Source organism: Primulina eburnea, chromosome 3, assembly GCF_022965805.1.
Source record: "Primulina eburnea isolate SZY01 chromosome 3, ASM2296580v1, whole genome shotgun sequence".
Lineage (NCBI taxonomy): Eukaryota > Viridiplantae > Streptophyta > Magnoliopsida > Lamiales > Gesneriaceae > Primulina > Primulina eburnea.
In genome coordinates, this window is record NC_133103.1 from 416,491 (window position 1) to 442,497 (window position 26,007).

Genomic DNA, 26,007 nt, shown 5'->3' on the forward strand with positions numbered 1-26,007 from the left:
GATTTGTGATGAAAAGGAAATAAACTGGTAAAGTGTGAGGTCAAATAGGAGTCACGTGGGGGACTCCAACAGATATATACTAAGAACACGCTTCAAAGCATAGGACATTTATTTGTAATTGAAATGAAAAACAAGAGAAAAATCTGATCAGCAGAATATCCCAAAAACACCGAAGGCCTGGGAGAGGTGAAGACAGCGAGGTAGCTCGTGTCTTAAGTTTGTTACCAGCAACAGCTTTATACCTAACCAACATTTATGCTCCGTACTTTGGCGACTTCCAAAGTTTGAAAGCTACTTCATGTAACAATCTATCGGCAGGTATAACGAGGTTTCCACCACTCTGCATTAAACGAATTCAAATTTTAGTTCAAAGTAGAAATTTTTCAAGCGCCAACATCAAATGAAGGTTTGCTATGTACCGCTTCAAAATCTCTAAAAGAAAACATCTCTACCATATCCTTGCGAGTCACGGCATTCTGAAACTGAGCAAGCAGCATAGGGGAGTGGTGCCTGTAAATAATTTCATTATACGGACAAATAATGCTCAGGAAATGATATATGAAACTCGGTAATCCTCACTTACCTAAAATTTTGCCTTGGCTTTCCTCCTTTCACCATGAAACTTTGGCGAGGGACAACCGATGAAAGTTCTCTGTTTATTGTGGGATCAGCACAAGGTAAGGAAAAATTTAAAGGGTCATCCCCAAGGGTAGATCCATAGCTCATAATAATAGACATGTGCAAACGAGAATTTATATCGATTCCAGATTCTGCAATATTCATTACTTCACCAGCCAAATTGTTTACAAGTTCAATCTCTTTTAAATTGAGAATCTTTTTGTTCGCACCAATATGCGCAAAAACTAGATCAAACTGGCTGGTATTTAATGTCTTCCCTTCTTCGAATCCAAGCAATCCCAGTATTCCCGAGGCTAAATCTGGTATCCCGGCCTGAGAATGACAGTCTTTGCATAGTTCATTCCACTGGAACACAGTTAAGCCAAGTTTGTCTCCAATAGTTTTCAAACTCAAATTGTCAGTGATCATAGCAGCCTTCATTCCCATGAACCTAAAATCAAATACCAAGAAGTGAATTCCAGGAAACAAGGTTTTTTTTTTGCGTTATACTGAAAACATAAAGGACAAATTCACATTTCATTGCTAAATGAAGGAATTTGAATGGAGTACTCCACCTCTCTCTTATGGTCAGAAATTCACACTTTTCTTGAGATAACACTTTTGAATCCTGATGAATCATAAAGGGAATTATTGTTAGGCACCGTAGCTTCATCATCTATGTCATCATGGCAACGACCGGTAAAATTCAGCACAGATATAAAACAGCAGACTCGACCAGTCTTAGTGTCTCACCTCATTGTCAAATGCTTCATTTGCATCTAGCAACTCTAAAAACTCCCTAATTATTCTCGTTTCCTCATTTCCTGCAATCTAATCTCCAATTAAATTTGTCGAACAACAAATGAAAAAAGGACTTTCACGAGAATAAATAAATACAGAGAAAGGAAAGCCAGAAACCCCTAGCAATTATTCTGGTAAAAATATAAAACCATGGCTTGGCCAATAAATTCAGGTATAATTTTAATAATCCGCAACCCTGAAATAATCTCAGTGGAACAGACTATGTTTAGCATCGAGTAGCACCTATACTTCATAACATCGAATATTCTTCCAGCGATTGAAGCTCAACTAATTAATCTATCTACGAGAAACAAGAAATCTGCAGCAGGACCTGAAGGAGGAGCCTGAGGGAGGGCTAAGAAGCCACAGCATGCCCGAGAAGCGAAGGAATGGAGGTGAGTGTGATCGGGGCCGATCCATCCAGCTAATCCGTCTCCGTACAATAACAACGCTCTGCTTGGCTTGTCTGCCATTTTTCTTTCACGCGGAAAATATATTTTACCAGTGTTACCCTTTTTTTTTTAACCTACAAAGTGATAACATCATCATTATTTTTCCTTTAAAAAATTTAATCCCACGTATTGTTAAAACCAACCTATAAATTAAGATTTGTCGCTATTATTTGCATATAATAAATAAATTATATAAAAGTGTAGGTATAACGCAAGCTTCACCCAATCATTACACTAACCTTGATGTACGTACATATTAACAAATGGATGTCGATTAAGTAATGTACTATCTCTTATGCTAGTGGTACAACCAACACAGAGACCAACCAACGCTCACATCATCTAGCAAGATTTGGGCTTACTTGATAATTATCTATTTATCTCAATATTATTAAATTATTGATAATAATATCCACATTTCACCATATCATGTAATTGGGAGAATCTCAAAATTTAAGGTGCATATATATATACACGTTATTTTGTATCTTATAGAGGTGATAAGTCTTTAATGTTTGACTTCGGTTGTGTCAAATAATGAACAAATCCCTTGCAGGGAGTTTATTTTTGTCATAATGCTTAGGATAAGATGTTAATAATTGAGTTACCACTCGATCGATCTTGGTTATGTTCTTTCAACCATGCAACTGATAATAGATGATTAACAGGTTTGCGCTATATATATATATTTACTTCATATATCACTGTTCCTTCCTTTGGTCTAATATATCGAATTGCTTTACATAATTATATGCACTGTTCGCATATGTTTAGTTTCAGTTAAAAACTCGTGCAAAAGTGTGACTCCATGCTGTTATAATGTTTTTACCACACGATTTCTGGTAATTGCCACATTTTGTACGTCTATGTTGAAACGGTGGCTCAGTTTGGTGTAATTTTCCTTCTTCTTGCTTTGATTTGGAGTTCACCGCAAGAAAGATCAGCTGCTATATTCATACTTCATACTCTGGTTTAGAATTATGAATCTGTTTTGACAGATAGCTAGGATAGTTGCTAATAATCTATTATCTATATATATATATGATTGTATTGCAGCTTCGAGTTGTTCCTGCTGTCGCTGTTCTTGGTGGCTTACTCCACATTCTCCTTTCTATGTGCCTAGCTATGGTGTGTGCCATTATATGCGTGTATTAACCGTGATAACACTGTCAAAATAAATTTAGAATGACTCGTGATCAAACATTTGAAGTTGGTTAATTTGAAACATAGAACCCAGCTTATGCGTATTGTTAGTCTTTTTTGAAGAGAATGGTTGCCGTTTATGGTGGTATTGCATGTTTTTTGAGTCTGATTGTTATTTATTTATTTATAACTTACGTTTATATTTACGGGCCTCTGGAGAGACTGGCTCTATGAGATCATAATTTGTGTATGTTTCAGTGTATTGACAAGCTCGGTCTTAGTTTAGAGTTAGGTTAATTTGCTGCTGGAGTAATGATATCAACCAATGAGCTTTCTCAGCATATGTTTGAACGAGTAAGCCGTCTTAAGTTTGACACTATTGACGGCGTGCGATTTACGCTGTGGTTTAGTCTACTAACGGCGTGCAGAGTATGCTGTTGATAGTTAAACTATTGACAGCGTGCATATGTACGCCGTTAATACACTATCTGCAGCGTGCAATGAATGCCGTTAATGTTAAAAAAACATATAAATCTTAGCGACGGTTTGTGACAAATCTGTCGCTAAATATTAGCGACGGTGTTTAAATGTAGCGACAGTTTGCTAAAATCTGCGTAAAAATAAAAAAAAATTTACTTTTATAATTTAGAAATTTTTTTAAAAAATACAATACACTTATGATAAATAAACTCATTATCTTAATTAAAACACTTAAAAATTAACCAAAAATCGAAACAAAAAAATGTACCTAAATCGAAGTTAAAATCGTTTAAGAAAGAAAAATTCTAAGTGTGGTAAAATAGTGTGTAAGAAACTGGAACGGAAATCGGATATTTATACACAATTTGCGACTATTACCGACGGTTTTCCAAAATAACCGTCGCTATGAGCGACGGGTTATATATAATCGTCGCTGATTTATGGCACGGAGCGACGGTTTACTGATAACCGTCGCTAACCGCGACGGTGTTTTATTGTACTGTCGCCGATTTAGATCGGCGACGGTTTAAATACCGTCGCAATATAAAAACCGTCGCTAATTGAAAATTTCGTAACATTTTCCACAGCGTGCTATCAATGCAAGCCATGAATGCATAGGGTATTAACAGCGCACATTATGGCACGCTGCGGATAGTATGTAATATTACTTTCCGCAGCGTGCTTTTAATGCACGCCGTTAATGTATATGTGATTAACGGCGCGCATGAAACGCACGCCGCGGAAAGTATATAATATTTACAGCACACATAAATGCACGCCGCAGATATTACTTTCCGCAGCGTGCTTTTGATGCACGCCGTTATTTCTGTCAAGTACAACAATATTAACAGCGCACATATTATGCACGTCGTTAAAAGCACTATTCGCAGCGTGCTTTTAATGCACGCTGTTGATAACGTGCTGCAGAAAATCATTTTTCTTGTAGTGGGTTGTCAAGGGATTTGGCTACAACAATAAAACTTCTTTCTTATAAAGACTGTACCCTTTAGACGATAAGTTGATTTCTTGCGTTTCTTTTATGCAAACTCCTTTCGTTGTTGTCATATATATAGGTAAGTAGATGAATTTACTTTGAAGCCATATATACATAGTATGTTTTTGGTATTCTTTTCCCCATCTTCTAAATTGTTTTCTGCTCATAATTCTGACCTCCATCTATCTGGGATATAAAGGAGACAATCTCCGCGCCTCAAACAGCGCTAATTAATCAGAGCCAGAATCGCATGAACATATCTCTTGAAGCATGAAGGATGACAAACGATATTCTATTGAATTTCAAAGGCTTCATTTTTATATAGAAAAAAGGAGCTAGCTAGGACCTTGATCCATGGATAAAAAGACTCATGGTTCATCGCTTTTCTTCGTTAATAATTTGGCATATATTAAAAAGTAAGGCAGTATAAGGTGAATGCTGATGAATAAAATTCCCCTTGGCTTCTTAGTCTTCTCCTCGTCTGCGGTTTCCTAATATATATATGGAGAATGGATGGGGCATTGGCATTGTGGACCTTTTTAAGTTATTTTGAGTGGATGTGAATGTGATTTCAGTACATGCTGGCAGTTGACTTTTTCGGATCTGGTTTTTGCTTAAATTGTAATTTTTCGGATGAGGTGTGCAACTTGCAATTCCTTCATTTAATTACTACATTTTGTGTTATAATATAATATCTCCGACGGGTCATCTGTGATTTTGGCACTTCCCATGATATTGTTTTTTTTTAAAAAAAATAAAATTATTGACGACCTTTTGCTTGCATTAATTTATATTAATTTATGACTTTTCTTTTCTCCTATCTGTAGCCACTCATTTTTATTCTTGAGCTGTTTTTATTAATTTTCTCCCCAATATCAAAATATTGTTTTTTGTCCTGTTATTTTTTTAACATTGAAAAGTCAATAATCATGTATCGTTATATTAAATTTTATGTTTTTTTAAATAACTCACTAGCTATATTTTCAGTAAAAATTCATTTAAAAAAAACAAATATCTGGAATCACAAAAAACAAGACCAACAATTGGCTTAAATTTTGATGGAGTCCACATTGTGTTCACATTGATAGCTACAATTTTAATATCTTTAGCCTATAATCTTTATTTATTTTATTGTCGCGATATTCACTTTCTTGCATAATATATGATTTACTTTGCAAATTTTTTTGTTTTAACAAAAAAATCTTCAATCTTTAAAGCAAAAAACAATGCCACCATTCTATTTTCGATCATTTCCACCCCTATCAATATAATTTTATTCATTAATTCAAATTCTCACCCCTCCCGAAAATTACCCTTACAGCACACATGATTTACTCCAATCATATCTACATGAAAAGAAAATACATTTGTATTTCTACTTCTCTTGGATGCTTCTGACGGTTGTCTTCTTAATTATTCCCCCCTTTTTTATTATTATTATTTCTAGATTTATTTAGTTACATTTGTCATTGAGAACCCGATCGAAGGCCATATATTTGTTTATTCAGAATCTTAAATGTAATGTACCTAAATATTTTAGTTTTCGTTGAAAATTTTGGTAAATGGGAGATATAATTGGATACTTAATATTAGATTCAACTGTATAAAAAACTGCATGTGATATATAGGTCAGTCAGTATATGTTGTAAATTTGAAGTTTTAAAATAAGGTGGTGATTTTTATGACAAATGTAGAATGAAACTTGTTTCTTCGATCTCCGGGGTAAATAAATATAATGAAATTCGGGTCTGCCTGCCTCTTGGCCGCAGGGTTTGGTCAGTGCATGAATCTTTCTGAAAACAAAGGAAATTAAAATATTTAATTAAGAATCGGTTTTTTAGTATTTCAAGAAGTTAGTTGCATTAATTATCATTTTCGATGGTCAATAATGGAAATTATTTATTAAAACGTCTCTTTTTTCTTCTCCAGATTGCTAGAAACTTCCAGGATCAAGACTTAATTGGTTGCCGAATATATATATATATATATATATATATATATATATATATATATATATATATATATATATATATATATATGTTTCACTTGCCGCTTGTTACGAATATATTTTTATAATTATTTTACAGCTGATCCTAATTAAAAACGAATTAATAGAAATACTATATTGGAAAATAAAACACGTACACGTCAGTGGGAAAATTTTTTTAAAAAGAAATTTAAGGTGTTTATGTCAGTACGTTGTAATAATTTAATTAATGCGTTAATTATGACAAAATTTCTCACGTGCCTTGGGCCCACCAGAGCATCAATTGAAGCCCATTCATTGGTGGATTAGTTTAATGCCCAAGTGGTGAATAAATATAAAATAATCCCGCCAGAATGGAATGATGCGAGCCACCAAAAATTTATAATACAATATACTTTATATATATATATATATACGACAAAGTGGGGCCTGGTGTGGTGAAGAATCCAGTTGGGTGAAGTTTAAATTAGGTAGGGGTTTCCGTAAATTTTGTCACATTATCAACTAATCTACACATAACGTATTAGTTTATCTGTTTGATATAATAAATATTCTCGTATCTCTGAGACAATGATTTTTATTTTGTTGTTAAAAGTTTTAACAAATGGACCTCATTGTCTAAGCACTTGCTTGAATGATCTTTATAATATAAGCTCTTTTCTTTATGTTTTTGATCTTTTTGTGATTGAATAATGTATGAAGATGAGTGATTTGAACAAAAAAACCTCCCAATTTATGGAATAGAATATCATTTAATTGTTTAGCTTACTTATTTGATTCCCTTGTGTGTCATTTGATTCAGTGCCACATTCCGACTTCTTTGTTTTGAAAAGAACCAATAGATGTCTAAAAAATAGTATTTGCTTGATATTAAAAAATCATGGATACAACCACGAATATGAATCACTAAGCCTAATTTGAATTTATGACTTGTTAACCTTTGAAATTTCATTAATCATAAAAAAATATAATATTATAATGCGAGAGTGCTAATTTTTCATGATTTGAAATTTGTATTTGTTAGCGTGAGTGTTTCCATTATTATATCCAACCCGGAGAGACGTAGTGCCGACGTCATACAAATTCAATATAATTTTGAGCACCACATGCTTTCCCATTTCAACATACCCCACCACCATTTATTTTATATATTTTAAACCAAAAGTGGTACAAGTAGAAGTAATCATGAATAGACATCGGATTTCAGTTTATTTCACCCATAATTTGGGGTGATCCTAATGGGACATTTACAAGTAAAGAATTAATATTGCAGCATCAATATTTTCCATTCCTAACCAATTAATATATACGTGGTGATATATTCACATAGCTGCTATATAAAGCTCGTTAAGACAGGGAAACGACACGAAAATTTTGATAATATTTAGGTTTTTATCTCTTATTATAATTTTTCGGTCTTTAAATTTGTAGATCATTAATTAATTAGAATGAATTCCACCCACTTTATCTTCGAATGAAAGTTTGTAGCTAATAAGTCCAAAACCTTTCACGCCGTCAAACATTATTATTATTATTATTAAATTAATTATCTAAGGCTTTCTAAATTTGTAATATTTGTTCACACACTTATCCCATTTTAACTATTTTCCTCCCATTTTTTCGTCTTCCCCAAGAATAAACCAAATTCCAATAACTCCGGCCGCTAATAAATGTCCAAAGTCACCTTTTTATGATTCACACAATTTCAGTACTGATCTTATCATCTCTCTTTGTTGTTATATATTGTTTTTTTTTTTTTTGGTCACAGCCGTTTTAAAAAAGTCATACAAATATGTTCATACACACTTATATTATATATATATATATATATATAATATATATATATATATATATATATATATATAATATCAGCATTATCACAAACATATATATTGAATGTGCCATAACAATTAAATCGTAGGTAAAAGATGGATATTGCATTAATAAAATTTTAAGTACAGTATTTGTTCGTTCTACCCACATAACGTTGATCCATTCCTCCTATTTACAATACATAAAAACATATATATCCAAAAACCCTTGTACTTTTTCTAATTCAATTTCCCACCCCTGCGAAATTCTCTAATTTCCCTCCCACCCACCCCTCAACCCAACACTCTCAATAAATATATAACTAATACAATTTTCTCCTCACCAGACTCCTCCTTGCTAATTCAATCCATGGAAAGCCCTCAAAGCCTAACCACAGAAGAGTACGCGCAGCTGGAGGACGTGATCCGCACGTACCACACCTTCGACCCAATCCCCAACACATGCACATCCCTCATCACTCAACGCATCGACGCGCCGGTCGATGCCGTGTGGCCGCTGGTCCGCCGTTTCGACAACCCACAACGCTACAAACACTTCATCAAGAGCTGCAGACTCATCGGAGACGGCGGCGTCGGAAGCATACGCGAGGTGACTGTGGTCTCCGGCCTCCCCGCCTCCACATCCACAGAGAGACTCGAAATCCTCGACGATCAAAACCACATACTAAGCTTTCGTGTCGTGGGGGGAGAACACAGGCTGAACAATTATCGATCGGTTACCTCTGTAAATGATTTCAAGAAAAACGGGAAAGTGTATACGATCGTATTGGAATCGTACATCGTAGATATACCAGAAGGGAATACGGAGGAGGACACAAAGATGTTTACAGATACAGTAGTGAAGCTGAATCTTCAGAAACTCGGAGTCGTGGCAACAGCATCTTTGCATGGGAAAGACTGAATCAAATTTTATAGTTTTGTAACTTTTTTTTTTTTGTTTGGTGGTGTGAAGAAAGATTGGCTGGGACTGGGAGAATGAATCTATGAAATTAAAGGTACAATAATGTTGTTTTCTTCTTTATCTTTTGAATTTCTTGATGATCCAGTGGTGAGAAATTAACTCAAATGGGTTTCTTTCAAGATGCAATTGGAGTTAGATATATCTTTTATTTTGTATAGCTGTTACTGTTAAAGAGTAGTTCGATGAGTGTGGTGGGATGCATTAATTAGGGTTTCCATTTCAAAATAAATTAAAAAAAATTAATCTCTTCGTCCATGCTTTTTCTTCGTGATTGTGATTAGATACATCTCTGAATTATTAATATCCTACCTCTATGCCATTGAATTAGCGTAATTAACTATGGCGGCTCATGAATTTATATATATATATATTTCTCAAACCTCGAAAATAATTAACTTCGAGATGCATTTATACATAGTTCTTAACGAGCTACTTTGGAAATTCAATTTGGATCGATTGGATTTGAATTATAATTTTATAGTTAATAATGAATGAAATCTTAAATCTATATTTTACTTATTTATCTATTAGTTATCCAAATTTCATTCAAATGGTTTTCGATATTATTTGAATTCGAATCCATCTTATATAAAAATATAAAAAAATGAATCTAATTAGCCCAAAAAAAATATTTGAATAGATTGTAAATCCAAATACAAGATGGAATGTAGTATGAAATTTCAAATGTATGGGGTCAATTAATAGTGGGACTCGAGAGTCGAGATCCAAGAATGAGAGCGTGAACCTTACTTGGGTTGGGGGAGCCATTTTAATAATAATATAATATAATATTTGAATGAATGAGATGAGAGAATCTATTTATAGTAAGTCTCAAAACCTCTTGGGGAGCTGTTTTCTTTGTCTATGTATATTTAGTAGCTCGAGACCCTATTATATATCAAAACCACATCCGTCTGAGAAATTACAACAACGGATAAACTCCAAATTATCAAAAAAAAGTTGCTTTATTCTCCCATGTAATTAATCTGTTTTCAGTGTGTGTTGTGCCAGACAGAATTCATCAAGTAATATATATGGTGTTTGTATATATGTGTGAACAACGAAAAAGAATTATAGCTTTGATGTCAAGTGGGCAAGCAACTTGCATTAGATTTTTTTTTCTTTTTTTTTGGTGATAATACACACACACACCCCCAACATATTTTTGGAATAATCATGTCATTATTATGCTGGCTAAACATAATTATAAGAAAACCAAAAGAGAAGCAAAAATCTTTAATTTTGGTAATAGATTTCGAATGTTGTTTTTTGATTCATTCAGATAATTATCTTAAATCCCGACGGAACGTAAAAAACACTTTGAAACATCACAATTTACTCGAGATACCACATGTTTCACGACTCGATATTATTTTTTATAAAATAAAAAATAGAGCATGTAAAAAAGATATGAAAATGTTGAGAAACTTGTGAGTTGCCTCGAGGGACATGTGAGCACCATGTCCACTTTGGTTTTACTTCCATCACCATTCATGTGGGCTGTTATTATTTATTCTTTCATACAAAAAACTAAGGCTTCTTTTTGAAAAATTAGCCGTCTCAACAATACTGGCCAACCAATAAGTCATCAGGCAGTTGAGTTTGGAGCCGATTTTTTAAATGCTATGTCTCCTATAGTATAATATAGTGAATTTGAAAATTTCTTCTATTTGACTAAACACAACCCACCCCACCCCACCCCACCCCCAGTCATTAAACGAACTATTGACCTCATTCATTGATACGATTAAATCAATGAAAAATGTGATCATGGAGAGCACTAATATGTTCATTTCAATTATTGCTTATGGTTAAATTATTGGTTAGACAAACGATTGTGTGTCCTTTGAGATTATGTTCACAATATATATATATATATATATATATATATATATATATATATATATATATATATATATATATATATATATATATATATAGAGAGAGAGAGAGAGAGAGAGAGAGAGAGAGAGAAGAGCTGGCTGGCATTCACGTTTTGCTATAGCTTTGGGGTGGGTGGGGGTGGGTGGGGTGGATACATATTTCCTGAAATCTTCAAGCTTCCGATTTCATCGTTTACATAGTAACAAGCCCAATAGACTGGTCAACAAACCTGGGCCGCCTCTATATTTAATGCTTTGCTGTTAATTTTGTAGGATAAGCCACATACGGCTCATCATTAAGACCTTTTTCTTTCTGAGTACTAAATTCAAATACAATATCGTAATCATTACAATTGGCCCAAAAATTACAATAATAATAACTCTTGTGTCAATATTACTCCAAATATAACTGACATTTTGTGTGTGTAAGTAAATAAATAACGATGGCCCAAAAATTATATGTGCGTCTTTACATCGATCGAGAATGTTGCTTTCGTGTAGTTCGCGCTTCAAACAAATGAGCTCATCTATATTTTTTATTTTGAATTACATAGATAACTTATTTTTATTTTCTCGCAAAAACTCTTGTAAGACATCTCATTTATTAATTTTATGAAACGTCAGATATCCGACTCAATCTAAGTCATTAAAAAATATTATTTTTTTATATCAAAAACATTATTTTTCATAATAAATATACATCTGTCAATTCCAAGTCTACTTTGTATTTAAGTGTTTGATTTATTATGTTTATTTTTAGATTTTTATTAGTTTTAAGTTTGATTTGTTGTGTTTATTTTTATATTATTATTACTTTTAATTTATTGTGTTCATTTTTTATTAATATATTGTTCTGATGTAACCTTTAAAATTGTGATTTTTTATGATTTTCAATTGTGTTTTTATAAAATTACCCTTCAAGTCTGTACGAATAAGTATCATCATTAATAATATGAATGTGTAACTGCATGCATATATATTTGAGTTGAATTGTGTATTATCCAAATTATCCTTGCGTTTAATTTATTTTCTTAAATTAATGTTTATTTTATTGTTAATGTTAAATGTGTGTGTTTGATTTATTGTGTTTATTTTTTAGATAAGTATTAATTTTAATTTATTATGTTTAATTTATTGTTCTAATATTACCTTTAAAATAGTGGTTTATTTATGAGTTGTGTATTGTCGGAATTGTCTTTGTATTTCATTTATTGTCTTAAATTGGTATTTAATTTGTGTTTGATTTATTGTGTATTAAATTTGTGTTTAAGTGTTTAATTAGTTGTGCTTGCTTTAAGGGTAAATTTTTTTCAATTCTCCAAATCCAAATTTAACTTTACATTCAGTCGATTAAGATTTTCATTCAAACCAAAACACCTTGGATATAAAAAAGAATGAATTATAATATTCAAAATGTTTGTAACTCCTAGAATTGTCTTTGACAGAAAATGATCTGAGTAATTGTTTTCAAGCTTTAAGTGATCCTTGTAGTTGGATATGATTATATCTTGAAGAAGAAGCTGGTGAGTAGTTCATGATATATATAAAAAGTGTGATAAATTTTTTTTGAGTTTGCAAGATTTCTTTTTGATTTTTTTTCATCGAATATATCTTTTTTTGCTTGCATTCTCTATATACACGTAAGTATTTGAGTAATTTTTCTTGTTCAACGACTTTTTGCACTATAGTCCGACAATATGAACACATCACTGTTACATGCCGCCGCTTTCATTAAATGCAATTTAATGTATTTACTGTTTTTGTACTTTTAAAAGTCCATTTTGTACCAAAGTTGTTAGACAACATACTGATGAAATATCTTATGTTAGATGAGAGTTGGTATGATATGTGCAATATTTATATTATATATTATCGATTGATTTGTTGATTTTCACAAATATATTTATATTTGTCCGATCGAGAGTTATTTTAATATAATATGAGCGGTCCTAGCAAGTGACAAATTAGTTTGTTGTAACTAGTTGAGTACCTTTACTGGTAGATATATTTACTCATGAACACTAATAGTGTGTTGCTATTTGTCTTTGTCATTGTCATTGTAAGAACGATCGAGTACTTGAATACACGAATAATGTCATCTTGTTCTAATACAATAAATTATTGTTTATTTATCATAAAAAATAAGTTAGTCAACAATATGTTTACACTTAATTTATATTTAATGTTATAATTAGAAAATTGTAACGTTCGTCGTATTTACTGTTTATGAGTCTATCATTAAAGTTGAAGCATATGCTTTTGAAGTCTGCACGATCCAACTTAATTAATTGCATGGACGCGTATAAATTCGTCAAAGATCTTACTTCCGATGAGATCCCCTCCAAATTTGCTAGCATCATCATCACCATCGCTATCGTACGATTCCTCCTGTTTCTCTCTGAAACATTCCCGTTTCTCTACTGTATTTATTATGATGTATCTGTAGTGCAACAGTGTGAAAAACTTTTTTTCTTCAACCAACAATCTTTGAAGGGGTTTAGTTGTTTGGTTCAAGTGGCAAAAGTATATTGTTTTCTTACCAAACTTAATTTACTCTCATTGGCTCTCTTTAACTTCTGATTGTGGTTAAAAAGTAAAGCCCTTTTTTATCCCCATGAAAATGCTTCCGCTATAAGTAAAAATACTGGCATGTGCAGGGGTTTGAGCAGTGGGGAATCCGTATATTTTTTTTACTGCTGGCTGAAAGGTAGCAGAGCTGTGTGTGCTTTAATTGTAACGAGGAGAGATCAGAAGTGCGTATTTTGCGTTTATGTAAGCAAGAGAGGGAGAGAGAGGGGGGACGAAAAAGGGAGACTCTAAACCAAAGGCTGCAACATGAGAAATGAGTGGAACTGCAGCAACACATTATAATTAATGGCATTGTGTAGAAACATGCATACGATATATCTATATATATATATATATATATATATATATATATATTATTGTCACGATAACTCTATTGTTTTGTGTCTCTTAGTATCTGTCTCTTATTTTTAATGGGTCCATTTATTCATTTTATCAAACCCCCGCCCCCTATTTGCCTACTTCTCTGCTTTTTTCCTGCTTTTCAACAGTTCCTTTCTTGCCTTTGATGGGGCTGGTCTGTATAGTGATTGTCCTTTCAATTACATGGCCATTTTGTGTTTTAAGAGATGAAAATGAAAACCCTCTGGTTAATTAGTCTTCTTCATGTTGAAAAGAAGAGACTTTTTAAGAAAGAGAGGAGATTGAATTGCTTGTACTTGTGGAGATCATGATTCTTGACGGGGTCTGAGGTTCTGAACACACCGTTTTTTGGTTTTTGAATCCTTTGATAAAATGAAAATAAATCTCTCCTTTTTCTTTTCCTTTCTTTCCTTCATGCATGAAAATTAAGCACCTCACCTTTTGCGTCTGGCCTTTTATTCTTTGTTATGTAGTTTTTTATGAAAGTGGTGGGGTTGAGTGGTGAGTACTTTGCACTGGTTTTTGCACGAGGAACTTGCTCGTTGTTAGCTTTCTTACTACTTTATTTTTTATTATACAAAGGTAAAAAAAACAGCGCACCTCAACGCTGTCACTGGTTTTTTATTTTTTACCCTGTTTAGGGATATAAAGGGTAACCAATGATTTCCTTCCTGTTCTTATTCTGTGTAGAAACTTTCTCCTTCATTTTGGCTCTGTTATTTGGCACACATCATTTGTTTCCTTTAAATTATTATTTATTCCAAAAGTCAGTATTATTTTTGTTATACTTGCCCAATATTTCAGCTCTTTTACATCTTATTATCAGCGAAATCTTGAAGAAAAACCAGCTGCCCGTTCTCTCTCCCCTATGATAGATAACAAGGTTTGTGTAAGTAATCTCTGGTCATTTTGACATTGTCCTTGAGAAAATTGCTGGATTTTGTTATATTTATAAAGCATTCAGATGAATATATACCAATGTGATTGAAAAAAGTTCGATTTGTTAAGACTTCTGTTTCAATGCCAAACATTAACGTACGATCGAACTTGTTTAATTTTCTTGATTACTACATCTGCATTCGACCTCACTCTATTCGAGAAAATATTAACGATTTTAATGATTTTGATGCTGTACATGAAAAGTAATTGAAGATGATCTGGCGTACCACCGCACTGCTTTAGCTGTGATGATTTCTTACTGAATCATCTTCCAAGCTTTTACAAAGAAAGTAAACGTATAACCCTCTTCTTTGTTTCCTTTTCCATGTTTCATTATATTGACGTGTATTTCTTGAATAAAACAAGTCGAAATGATGATTTTGATGCTATCTTCGTACTTAGCACTCGACTCCCTTTTAGCTATAACAAGAATATATTACGAATCTACGTTTGTTAGACTTCAAAAAAAAAGAGAGAGAGAGAGAAATAATTATTTCTTAGTTCACCCTTTTCTTTGCTGGAATATTCTATGCACAAGGGTGAGAATGGGCTTTTTTTCAAGATGATCTGAAACAGAAATATCAATTCTCAGAATCGTTGCAAAGGTTTTAATTTCAAGATTTTTATTACTTGCAACTCAGTACTGGAAGAAAACCAATCATAAAAATATGCAGACAGACGCTGGTGGATTGCATTCTGTTGCTGCTGATGTAAGCATGCTGCGATCATCCTTAGTGCCCCTCAATTATTCTGGTTCGGTTGATAGACAAGGTCCAAATGTTGTGACTGGTTTTTCTCTGCCTCTACCCAATTCTGATTGTGGGCAAATACCGATTCGTCCCGCGGCAGCAAGTTCTGTTGAAATTTGGAATGTGCATTCAGGGTCGGATGCTGTTAGAGATTACTCCGTCGGAACATCATATCCCTTCGTAAGAAACTTTCGAAGTCCAGAGCTATTTATGGAGGGGATCCCTATTTCTGGTGCTGCAGCCCTTCACTCCGTTTCAGTTGCGAGATATGGCACCTTTGAGGATCAACAAAAGCTAACAACTCTGGATTCTTGTGCTTATCTCCTCGAATACCCAAACTGTACTGTTCCTAATCACTCTTCCAATGTTGCGAGTTCTTCCTTTGAGACTATGAATTACGGTTACGAAGGTTCACACTTTGACCGGAGAACTAAATGGAATTTCAATAAATTCACAAGTCAAGAACTTTTTAGGAGAATCGTGGGAAGAAATGGAACTGAAAACTCTGCCCCGAATGAATGGATTTTATCTGAAAATACAGCGGGCATGGATGGCAGTAGTCCACTTGCCTCTCACAGTGAGTTGTGCTCGAGTCTTTCAACGTGTCAACGTTCTGTAGCTCCTGGAACTTCGATTCGGGAACATTGCTCCGAAATGAGCTCGGTAACAAGCTATGCTTTGCATAGAAAACATGTGGGATCAGAACAAACATCTTGTAGCAGCAATAATCCGTCGTTGAGCTTTAACTCTGACAAGCCACTTCAGCTATCACTGTTTTCTGGATCAAGATTTTTCCTGGCAATGCAAGAAATTCTTGCCGAAATTGCTCGTTATGCCCTTTTAAGCTATACATCCACCTGTATTGGCAATGGAATAAATGTTTCGTTTTCTTCAAGTTGTCCATCTGAACAAGGATTCTCGGCCCTTGATTTTTCCGATGGTATTGACCGAGGGTATGGGGTCATTTCCCGAAACAATCTCATACAAAGAGGGGTTGAAGCCAAGAAGAGACATTTACTGGCTTTACTGCAAGTGGTATAACAGCCATTACTATTTCAAGATTTCGTGTACCATTCCAATTTATATTTTTCCTCCCTTAGATTTTATGTATAATCTTGTGTTGTCATTAGGTTGATGATCAATACAACCACTGCTTGGATGAGGTTCACACAGGTAATATCTGCATTTCACGCAGTGACACAGTTGGAGCCGAATATACATGCTCGATTTGCTCTCCCTACCATTGCTTCGATGTACAAAAACCTTAGGGAGAGAATTAGCTGCCGCATTCTTGAAATTAGTGCGAACTTTACTGAGTGCGAACTACAAGAAAAGTCATTTGAAATGTCGTTGGTTCAAAAGCAATGGGGCCTCCAGCAGCTAAGGAAGAGAGATCCTCAGCTGTGGAGGCCACAAAGAGGACTACCTGAAAGATCTGTGTCGGTTTTGAGGGCATGGATGTTTCAAAATTTTCTTCATCCGTAAGCATCTTCGACACTACCCCTTTCTCGTATGTTTACATGCTAAGCCTAAAGCGACTTCTCTCATGTGATACCACGTACTCGGAGAGGCTTGAAAAAGGCTCAGTAACTTGAGAATTATGGTTAAATGACTGAAGTTTATGCCATGTTGAATGGGTTTTGTACTCGCAAGATATCTAAAATACCTAAATTTTGACAGCATCAGCTTTGTTTGGTCAGATCCTAATGGCATTTTTGGATGAAGACTTTTCTATAATGGCGTGTTTTAAGAAAACTCGAATTCCTGTAAATGATGAACGATGTCATTACAGGTACCCTAAAGATACAGAGAAACATCTTCTTGCATTGAAAAGCGGATTAACAAGGAGTCAGGTATGCTAACTCCAAAGACATCTTTTTGTTTTCCCCTCTTGAGCAGGTTTAGGCAAAGAAGAATTTCTTACTGTTTCTTTGTTGAAATTCCAAGGTGTCGAATTGGTTTATAAATGCTCGTGTTCGGCTGTGGAAACCAATGATAGAGGAAATGTATGCAGAGATGAACAGAAGAAAGACTCAACGGAGTCTAATGGTACCCGCACAAGTCATGTTCTCTTCGAGAACGGGAGATTTGCCATGAATTGACACGGATGAAATATATATATATATATATATATATATATATATATATATATATATATACTTTAGCAAATGATCGACTCTATATTGATATTATCATCAATTTCAGTAGAAATTTGGAGCATATTGTTATTACTGTATATTTAGAACTTGCAATTTTAGTTTCTGATATCCAATGTGAAGAGTCGAGAGTGCGTGTACATGTGCGTCAGTGCGTGTGCATGACTCAAGAATACAATAAGATCGTACAGGCAAGCCACTTCTAGGATTTGTGAGGATATATATGGTGAACAAACGAGGCCGTCGTGAAATTTATTTTCAGAAATAATTGCATATGAATTAAATTTGGTTGAAGAAGACTAAATGAAAGGATACGAGTAACTTGTATTTGAATGTGTTTGGGAACATATATATTTTCAGGGGTTACAAATCAAGAAAAAATGTGTTGTTTGGATGTATAAATTTGAGATGCTGAATTTAAAATTGTCTTTCTTTGATGTGATCAAATCGTGGAATTCGTGTCAAACTATACAATTTTAATAAAAAATATCGTGAATTTCAAATACACTCGAAATAAAAATCATTTGAATTTCATATGACTTCTTCTAATTAAATCCATCAATCATTTTTCAAAATATATCTGTATGTTATAAAGAATTCCTAAATTAACAGGAAAGTCGATGCCAATTTACGGATGTCGTAGAACTAAAAAACAATAAAACATTCCTCATCATAAGCATCACCAAACGAAAACGACTGACGAGCCATCAATAGTGTGACAAAGGAAAACAAAATATTAAATTCATTTAGCTGAACTCAACCCCTGATAATATGTTCTTCGCCCGCCACTTTATTATAGATATTAATAAACAAATACTTGAATCGTTCCACAAATGTACGGATAACTTACTAATTCTCGACTAACACTTATGATTACAATGTAAAAAATTCAAGAAATATTAGGGAACCTTACATCCTCTATCTTTGTACCTCCTCCTGTATGAATATAAGATTATTTGTCTCTCTCTTTTATCTACAAGCCTCCTGTAATTTGCTGATCTTTGGTTACTCATCGATTACAAAAATTTGCTTCGACGTTCTTATACCTGTAATTCTCCATGGAATCTTGTTTTGATTGGCTTTAACTTCACGCCCATGCTTTCTGGTGAGAAGAGTTCAGGGGCAATGCTCGTTGGACTCAAGGGGCTTCGTGGGCTCACATCGAATTGATATGGTCTGTAGAAGCCGAACCCCATGAGGAAATATTCCAATGGTATCAACATTGCATCCGGTTGTTCTTCAGTAACCATTGAACCACAAGCTTGAACCTGAAAGGTCTTATAAGACTACACCATGTGCAATTTGGAGGATAAATATTAAATAATTGCTCCCGGAATCTGTTATGTAGAGTTTCAAAGGGCGAGTCGCAAACCTCAACCAGGGCACTGAATCTCCTGTCTAGCTTTGATGTCATGTGGAGGGCCTCGTAGTGGAAGGGAGAGTTTTCTCCCACAAAAATTAAGGATCGACACTGTAGTTTCCTTAACCCATCAGTGATGTCTGGTCTCCTGCCCGCAGAAGGTGATAAGATCAATTCTTTAGACGACTAAGGTAGAAATACTATGCAGCAAGATTATGTGGGTATGCATTTGGTGCAACATGCAAGATTATGTCGAGCTCATGTTAGGGAGGAAAAGGCTTCACTAAGTTCACTATGTTTCTCTGTAATTGCCGTATTCAATGCTGACGTAAAAGTGGAAGAACGTACCCATTCAGGGCTTCAAGAAACCGCAGCACATTTGGACTCTGCCTCTCTCCCAATAACTGCACAATTATTGTTATAGAAGATTTGGCAGAACTTAGAGAAATTCCAAACTAAGGAAGTTTGATTGCATCTAATATAGAGGAATAATAAAAAGCATGGCACTCACTCTTCTGCATGATTGGACGACATCTGACTCTGGTACGTCCACACTGCCACGAACTACCTGTGGAACCATTTAAAATCCAATTAGTTCATGTACATCTCAAATAATACTGTCACATCAAATAGATGCCTGAGAATACCTTGCTGAAATACCGCATAAGCAATAAATCCTTCGCTAAGCCACACATGCCACATATGTACAGTAAATTTGACATCACCTGCCAATACAATATACCAGTTGGGGGAAAAAGCAAAGTCACTAACAAAGAAATACGAGAAACAAGTACGGTTCCTTTTAAGAATATGTTATGAAAAATTCACCTTATTCCAAAACCACTCTGTCCAAGATGGTGCTTTGCATAGTGGGGAAACAAGAATCAAACCCATAACTCTCTGAGAGTACTTTAACTGCAGTTAAGTGGCACATAACCTTGATTAGCAGAAAGAGAGAAACAAACATTGAGATAGTCAAAGAAGAAGAATGACTTACAGCAAACAAGGTAATAATATAAGCTCCAGCTGTTACACCCAGGCACATCACCGCACCAAGGCTGGGGGGAGTGTGTGTGTTAAATTAACATATACAGCGCATCAAATCAAGCCAATATCAAAATATACTTCAAACTAACCAACCTATCAAGTGTTGAATGTTCTAAAAAGATAACATAATTCCAATAAATTTCACAGGCGACAAGGTTGAATAAAGAAACAAGGGTTGGAAAACAAAGAGCAGAATAATCAGCGAGGGGGAAATTTTTTAACACTTATATTACCCAAAATAATTAAGGATTTCAGCAATCTGATCAGCTAAATCATCGACAGATAATAAGGGTTCCTCGGGGCAAGCAACGGCAGCTCCTAACTGCAATAATTTTACATAATTACCATATAAGGGCCAGTTCAATTATATATACTTAGGAGCAATGATCCACACACCACTTGTCAGTGATGAATAATCAAGCAATCGGGGAACATACCTCATGCCCAGGAGGACTGATATGGTAGATACAGAAGTTGTGAAGAAGAAGAGAAAATGCTTGTGGACAAAATAACAATCCTTGGAAACAGGACATATCTGGTTGGTGGCACATGTAAACGAAAGAGGATTTAGATGTCAACACCACTCTTCCAAATCTAACAAGCATTTTGCAACCACTAAAATGAAATACTTCAACTAGCTGCCAGCGACATAATTTTGGGGTTACAACAACAACAATAAATTCAAGATTTGAATAGAATGATTTCAAATAATTGATGGTTCATTTTCTTGGGTATCTTGCACCAATTCGGATAAAATAGAAAAAGGAATTCATGAAGAAATACTTTTATAATTTATATATGTGAATTAACAAGAGTCCACCTTGTGCATTCTGTTGAAACAAACAGACGCACTACAAAACTATGAGGGTCAGAAACTTAGGCTTCAATAAGAACAACAAAGGGGCCGAAAATGATTCAAGGGTCCTTGACTCAGGATGAGTAAAATATTAACATTTTTCGATTTAATTTCTAGCATGTTTTACTCACGGTTTAAAGCTAAATCGGGATAAGTAATTAAAGCAGGCTTGTCTTGGTCTCCAAAAACTGAAACTGAGACAGAACCACAGCTAGTTTTCACGATATGCTCCTGCAAGCCATTATAAAAAGCTTAGTTAGTCAAACAGCTATACAGGAAAAATAAAGGGTCCAATCAAGGCAAAATATTCCACCAGCTAATTAAATTCTGATGCCAAATTCCTGAGAAGAACGATCTATCTCATGAATAGAAATGAAGAGACCCAACAGAATTTTCCCATGTGCAGGGTACTTTTTGAAGAATTCCAGCTACATTATTAGCACAATTTCTTAGTGGACCAAAGGTCAACCCTGTTGTTTTCTCCATCCAGAAAGAATCTACTCGATTACTATTAATAAAAAGGAGAAACTATCTCCATATAATTTCCACTACATATATGCTTTATTATGAGTTTTTATCTTGGAAACACGATACTCTCCACAGTTGATGCTTATCTAATTCGCATTTTTAAAACAATTTGCCAACTTGAACTTCAACAGCCCATGCTTCAACAAAAGATCTTTTCTTCTTTGGTATATAATGTCGAAAGATTAACCATTAAGCAACTACAGGTACATATTCAAGTATACCTCTGTGTGATCAGAGACAAAATATTAAGAAAGTTACAAAATGCATACAAAATAGTTGAATACACAAAAAGAAAAAAAAATCTTACTGCAAAAAATGCAATACAACGCGTATTCCAACTTCGATCAAACATCAAATGCTCATAAATTAAAAACGGCAAAGTGCTATTCAAACAAGTTCCTTTCATCATCCGAATCCACAAATAGAAAAACTGCAGTTATATATCGATTTTATACAATATGTACATAAAAAGAATGAAAGAAGATTTAGCTGCCCAAAATCAAAAGCACTGCTGAATTAAAGTTTACGAAAACATAAACTCCATTCCCCAAATGTGATCACAACTCAGCCTCTAACATAAATGCAAAAGAAGCATACAGAAAGTTGCCAAAACTACTCATTCCTGTCCAAATTCTTGTAAAAAAAACACAGCACAACTACGTAAACACGCATAAGTATCACGGGACATAAATACACAAGCATTATCAAGAAATTCCACACAAAAGTGATCGCAGTTTGACTTTAGACCTTCCCCGCGAGAGGAATGGAATCCATGTCAACAGAGACAGAGTCGCTGGAGTCCGCCATTGCGATTTCTCCTCCTCAAAATCTATCTCTCTCTCTCTCTAAAAGCTCTTTTGCTCTCAAATTCGAGGCGCATTGGATTTGGCATCCTCCATAGCCTTATATATATCAATCCACTTCTCTCTCTCTCTCTCTTTGTACGAGATTTGCAGAATAATTTGTATTATTTGTAATTACTAGTAGCAATAAAATTAGTGAGCCGACTCGCAACGTTAACTGAGTCACCGACGATTTGGGCTCTCTGAGTAAACGGGTGGGCCCAAACCTGTATGTCTTTATTGGACTTTAAATAGGGTTTAAATAGGCCGACACAATCGAATGACACAAATACCCTTTCCAGTATAATTATTAATTTCATTATGTTCTTTATAAAAGATTGGTGAGGATAACTAACTTATATACCAATTATAACAATCAAAAAAAAAAATATGGCGATGAGTCTTTTTCTCAATAATCTTATTTTCGACACATTTTATTTACCAAATATGTAATAATTATTTTCAAACGTAATAAATTGTGCTTCATTTTATGGGAAATTTTCAACGGTATTCAATTAAAGACACCTTTTCACCTAAAAATTTGTGGGTATAATTTTTTTTTTCCGAGAAATTAAAAATTGGTGTTTTGAATGCGTTGTCATGTTAAAAAACTTACGTTAACTATTGATATTCTCGTTGAAATTAGCATAGCCAGTAAAGTAATTTCAACATAATTAATTTTTATTGGACCAACTTCAAGAAAATTAGTCAGTCTTCGTATTAACATTAGATTAATGTGTATACACTAAAATGGATAATCAATAAAAAGTCATCTTGCTATAAACATATGGTGACTTCTCCTAATATATCGTGCTATTTTCCATAAAATATTTATAAATATGCTGACTTCTCCTAATATATCGTGCTATTTTCCATAAAAAAAATTTATAAATGAGTACTTAAATTTAATAATTTCAGTAAGATAATTGTTACTTTCCCTCCCATGCATCACAAGGACTACTTTTGGGGAAAATTAATATATAGCTTCTAAGGTTTCAACTTGAAACAAATTTTTTTAAAAAAAAAAAACTTTAGGCTTTCTTACACTGACTAAATATATTAATTAGAAATCCAAAATAGCCATGTTAAACTAAAAATGAGGGTGTCAAAGCTAGGAATTTACTGAATGATCGAACATTTGTAAAGGGGTGTGTGTTGAACAAATGATTGGAACTTTGGTCTTTTTCCTAGTTAGATCATAAATGCTTTTCCTTTGTGTGTAAACAAAAGCTTATATTATCTCGCACTTTTTGTTGCTTTACGACTTGTTTAGTAATTTTGATTTACAACAAGGCTTTTTATTCAATCATAATCAGGGATTGTCCTAGCCTAGGTTTCTTGATGTACAACTTTGGCTAAAATCATTTTTTTTTATTCAAAGGAACATATTATTAAAACATATACTGAGAAAATACACTGTACATAAGAGTAGGTGAAATTGTAACTGTCCTACTAGACCAATCATATAAATAGTCTTCTTAACAAGAGTATGAACAACTTGAATCGGTGATCAGTACATAAAAGCCAACATACACTATAAGAAAATATGGATTCAATCACACTCAAAAGACAACGATTTTATAAAAAAATCGTCTTTTTACTTTTAACGACGGTTTGATAAAAAAAAAATGTTTTCTTTTATGGGTCAAAGCCAAAGATTTTCAAAAAACATTGTCTATGAAAAGGTTTTTTGAGGCTACGACATCATTTTAGTCCACTGTTGTCGTTAACGTTATTTACCATATAAAATACAAGAGTTCTTATAAATCGTTATCTATGTGATTTTTTAGAAGTTATAATTGTGTAAGTGAGTGTTTTTTTTTTTAGTTTTTTTTTTTTAAGTTAAAAGACATCAGTTTTTCAAAAACGTTTTCTATTAAATTTGTTTGACTAGTAAAAAAACAATGAGTTTTGAAAACCGCTGAACATCTTTTTTAGTGTGACTTTTTTTAAAAAACAAAATTTAAAAAATTGATTCAGTATTATATTAGACCAAGTTCTTCAATTCTTCCTCTGAACCTAAATGTATCGATATAGAAACCTAAATCCCTTGTTGCAGAGCGAATCTCCGTGGCCGTGACGTCACCAGAGAAGGTTATTTGTTCTCAATCTCATTCCAGTGTCATCACGATTCTGTTACATTGTCTGTTCACAATCTGTGCCTATTAGAGACACTTCGGGAGATCTGCTAGATATTTTTGTTTGGCTATTGTAATGGATATTTTGAAAAGCTACTTTCTGGTGTTACCACTGTGATATACATTTGTAAATGTAGGTACTTATGTATATGGGTCATAATGCCTTGAGTATGACAATGATTTGGATTGTATTCTGTGATATACGTTTGAAAAGCTACTTTCTGGAATATATACTGTATTCTGTGATATACTTTTGTAACCTTTTCAGGACTGAAGACTTTGATGCATTTTGCATTCGATTAAGTTCAGGTGTTGCTAATATTATGTAAAAACGTACACAATCCAAATAGCTATTTCCGTCAGTGATTTGGATTTTTCGGAGAGTACAACCGCCTGCTCTGTTTCTAACTTCAAGTAACTGCTTCTTGTTTTGGTTTTCTTTCCTTGTTGTCATCCATGAATTTTAACATAATCGAAGAAGACCATTCATGAATTTTGATCAATATGTTGAATCGAAATGTTTGTGCCTAGCTGATTGCATTATTTGGAGTTAAATGGAGGTGTAGAATAATAGAACAGCTTGTTCTCGGTTTAAGATTGATAATAGATGGTTTTCTGATGATATATGGAGTGAAATAAAGGTGTAAAAGAATACGATAGCTTCTAAAATAAAGGAATGGTCTTATTGTGGCAAAACGGAAATGAATAAAATGCAGTCCATATATGATCCGGAAAACGTGATCCATATGCTTTTGGATTTTGAAGTTACATTTTGAACTAAAGTTTTAGTACTATGTATTAGGTTTGATTTGGCACTAGGATCAGATCATTTGATAAAAATTTGAAAGAGATGTATCCATTTTTATGAAACTGGTCCGTGATAGAATCTTAGTTCGAGTTTGTGCAATGGCCTACTGTCCTTTTGAAATCTGGTATTGATTGTTACATAATTAAAAAGTTGAAATTCATATGAAACTTGTATATGATTGTGTTTTCTTTGAATTGCCACCAGTTGCAAGCCATTTGGATGTAAAATGAATTTTATATGAGTTTTCTACATAAACTGCTCCAATCTACAAGAAACTGAACATGTGAGTGTCATGTGTGCTCTTGCAGACAGATTTAGGCTTATTAAATGATTTTATCTTGCACATCTTTGGGAAGATGAAATGTAGGAAACAAGCTAGCTTTCATTTTACAGAACTTGTTTTTTTTTATCATATTTGAAATTAATATAAAATTTGTACTAACATGTGACAGAATATGGATTCTGTTGTGACCTTGCTGCAAGA

General features: G+C 33.8%; 3 protein-coding genes and 1 pseudogene across 3 annotated transcripts; 2 read left to right on the forward strand and 2 right to left on the reverse strand.

The window, feature by feature from the left end:
* Positions 1-20: 20 nt before the first annotated feature.
* LOC140825015 (uncharacterized) lies at positions 21-1,962 on the reverse strand. The gene is made up of 6 exons (XM_073186486.1): positions 1,751-1,962; positions 1,372-1,442; positions 1,194-1,246; positions 584-1,069; positions 420-510; positions 21-340 (listed from the first exon to the last, which is right to left on the reverse strand). The coding sequence occupies exons 1-6, from the start codon at positions 1,890-1,892 to the stop codon at positions 254-256; spliced, it is 930 nt and encodes a 309-aa protein (XP_073042587.1). The 5' UTR covers positions 1,893-1,962; the 3' UTR covers positions 21-253.
* Positions 1,963-8,599: 6,637 nt separating this feature from the next.
* Positions 8,600-9,420, forward strand: LOC140827950 (abscisic acid receptor PYL2-like). The gene has a single exon (XM_073190914.1). The coding sequence runs from the start codon at positions 8,657-8,659 to the stop codon at positions 9,206-9,208; it is 552 nt and encodes a 183-aa protein (XP_073047015.1). The 5' UTR covers positions 8,600-8,656; the 3' UTR covers positions 9,209-9,420.
* Positions 9,421-14,084: 4,664 nt separating this feature from the next.
* On the forward strand, positions 14,085-18,137 carry LOC140825016 (homeobox protein ATH1-like; annotated as a pseudogene).
* Positions 18,138-18,668: 531 nt separating this feature from the next.
* LOC140825017 (protein NDL2-like) lies at positions 18,669-22,684 on the reverse strand. Its single transcript, XM_073186487.1, has 11 exons — positions 22,483-22,684; positions 21,339-21,438; positions 20,789-20,886; positions 20,585-20,673; positions 20,302-20,362; positions 20,133-20,219; positions 19,952-20,029; positions 19,816-19,872; positions 19,653-19,708; positions 19,317-19,452; positions 18,669-19,212 (listed from the first exon to the last, which is right to left on the reverse strand). The coding sequence occupies exons 1-11, from the start codon at positions 22,540-22,542 to the stop codon at positions 18,985-18,987; spliced, it is 1,050 nt and encodes a 349-aa protein (XP_073042588.1). The 5' UTR covers positions 22,543-22,684; the 3' UTR covers positions 18,669-18,984.
* Positions 22,685-26,007: the final 3,323 nt, after the last annotated feature.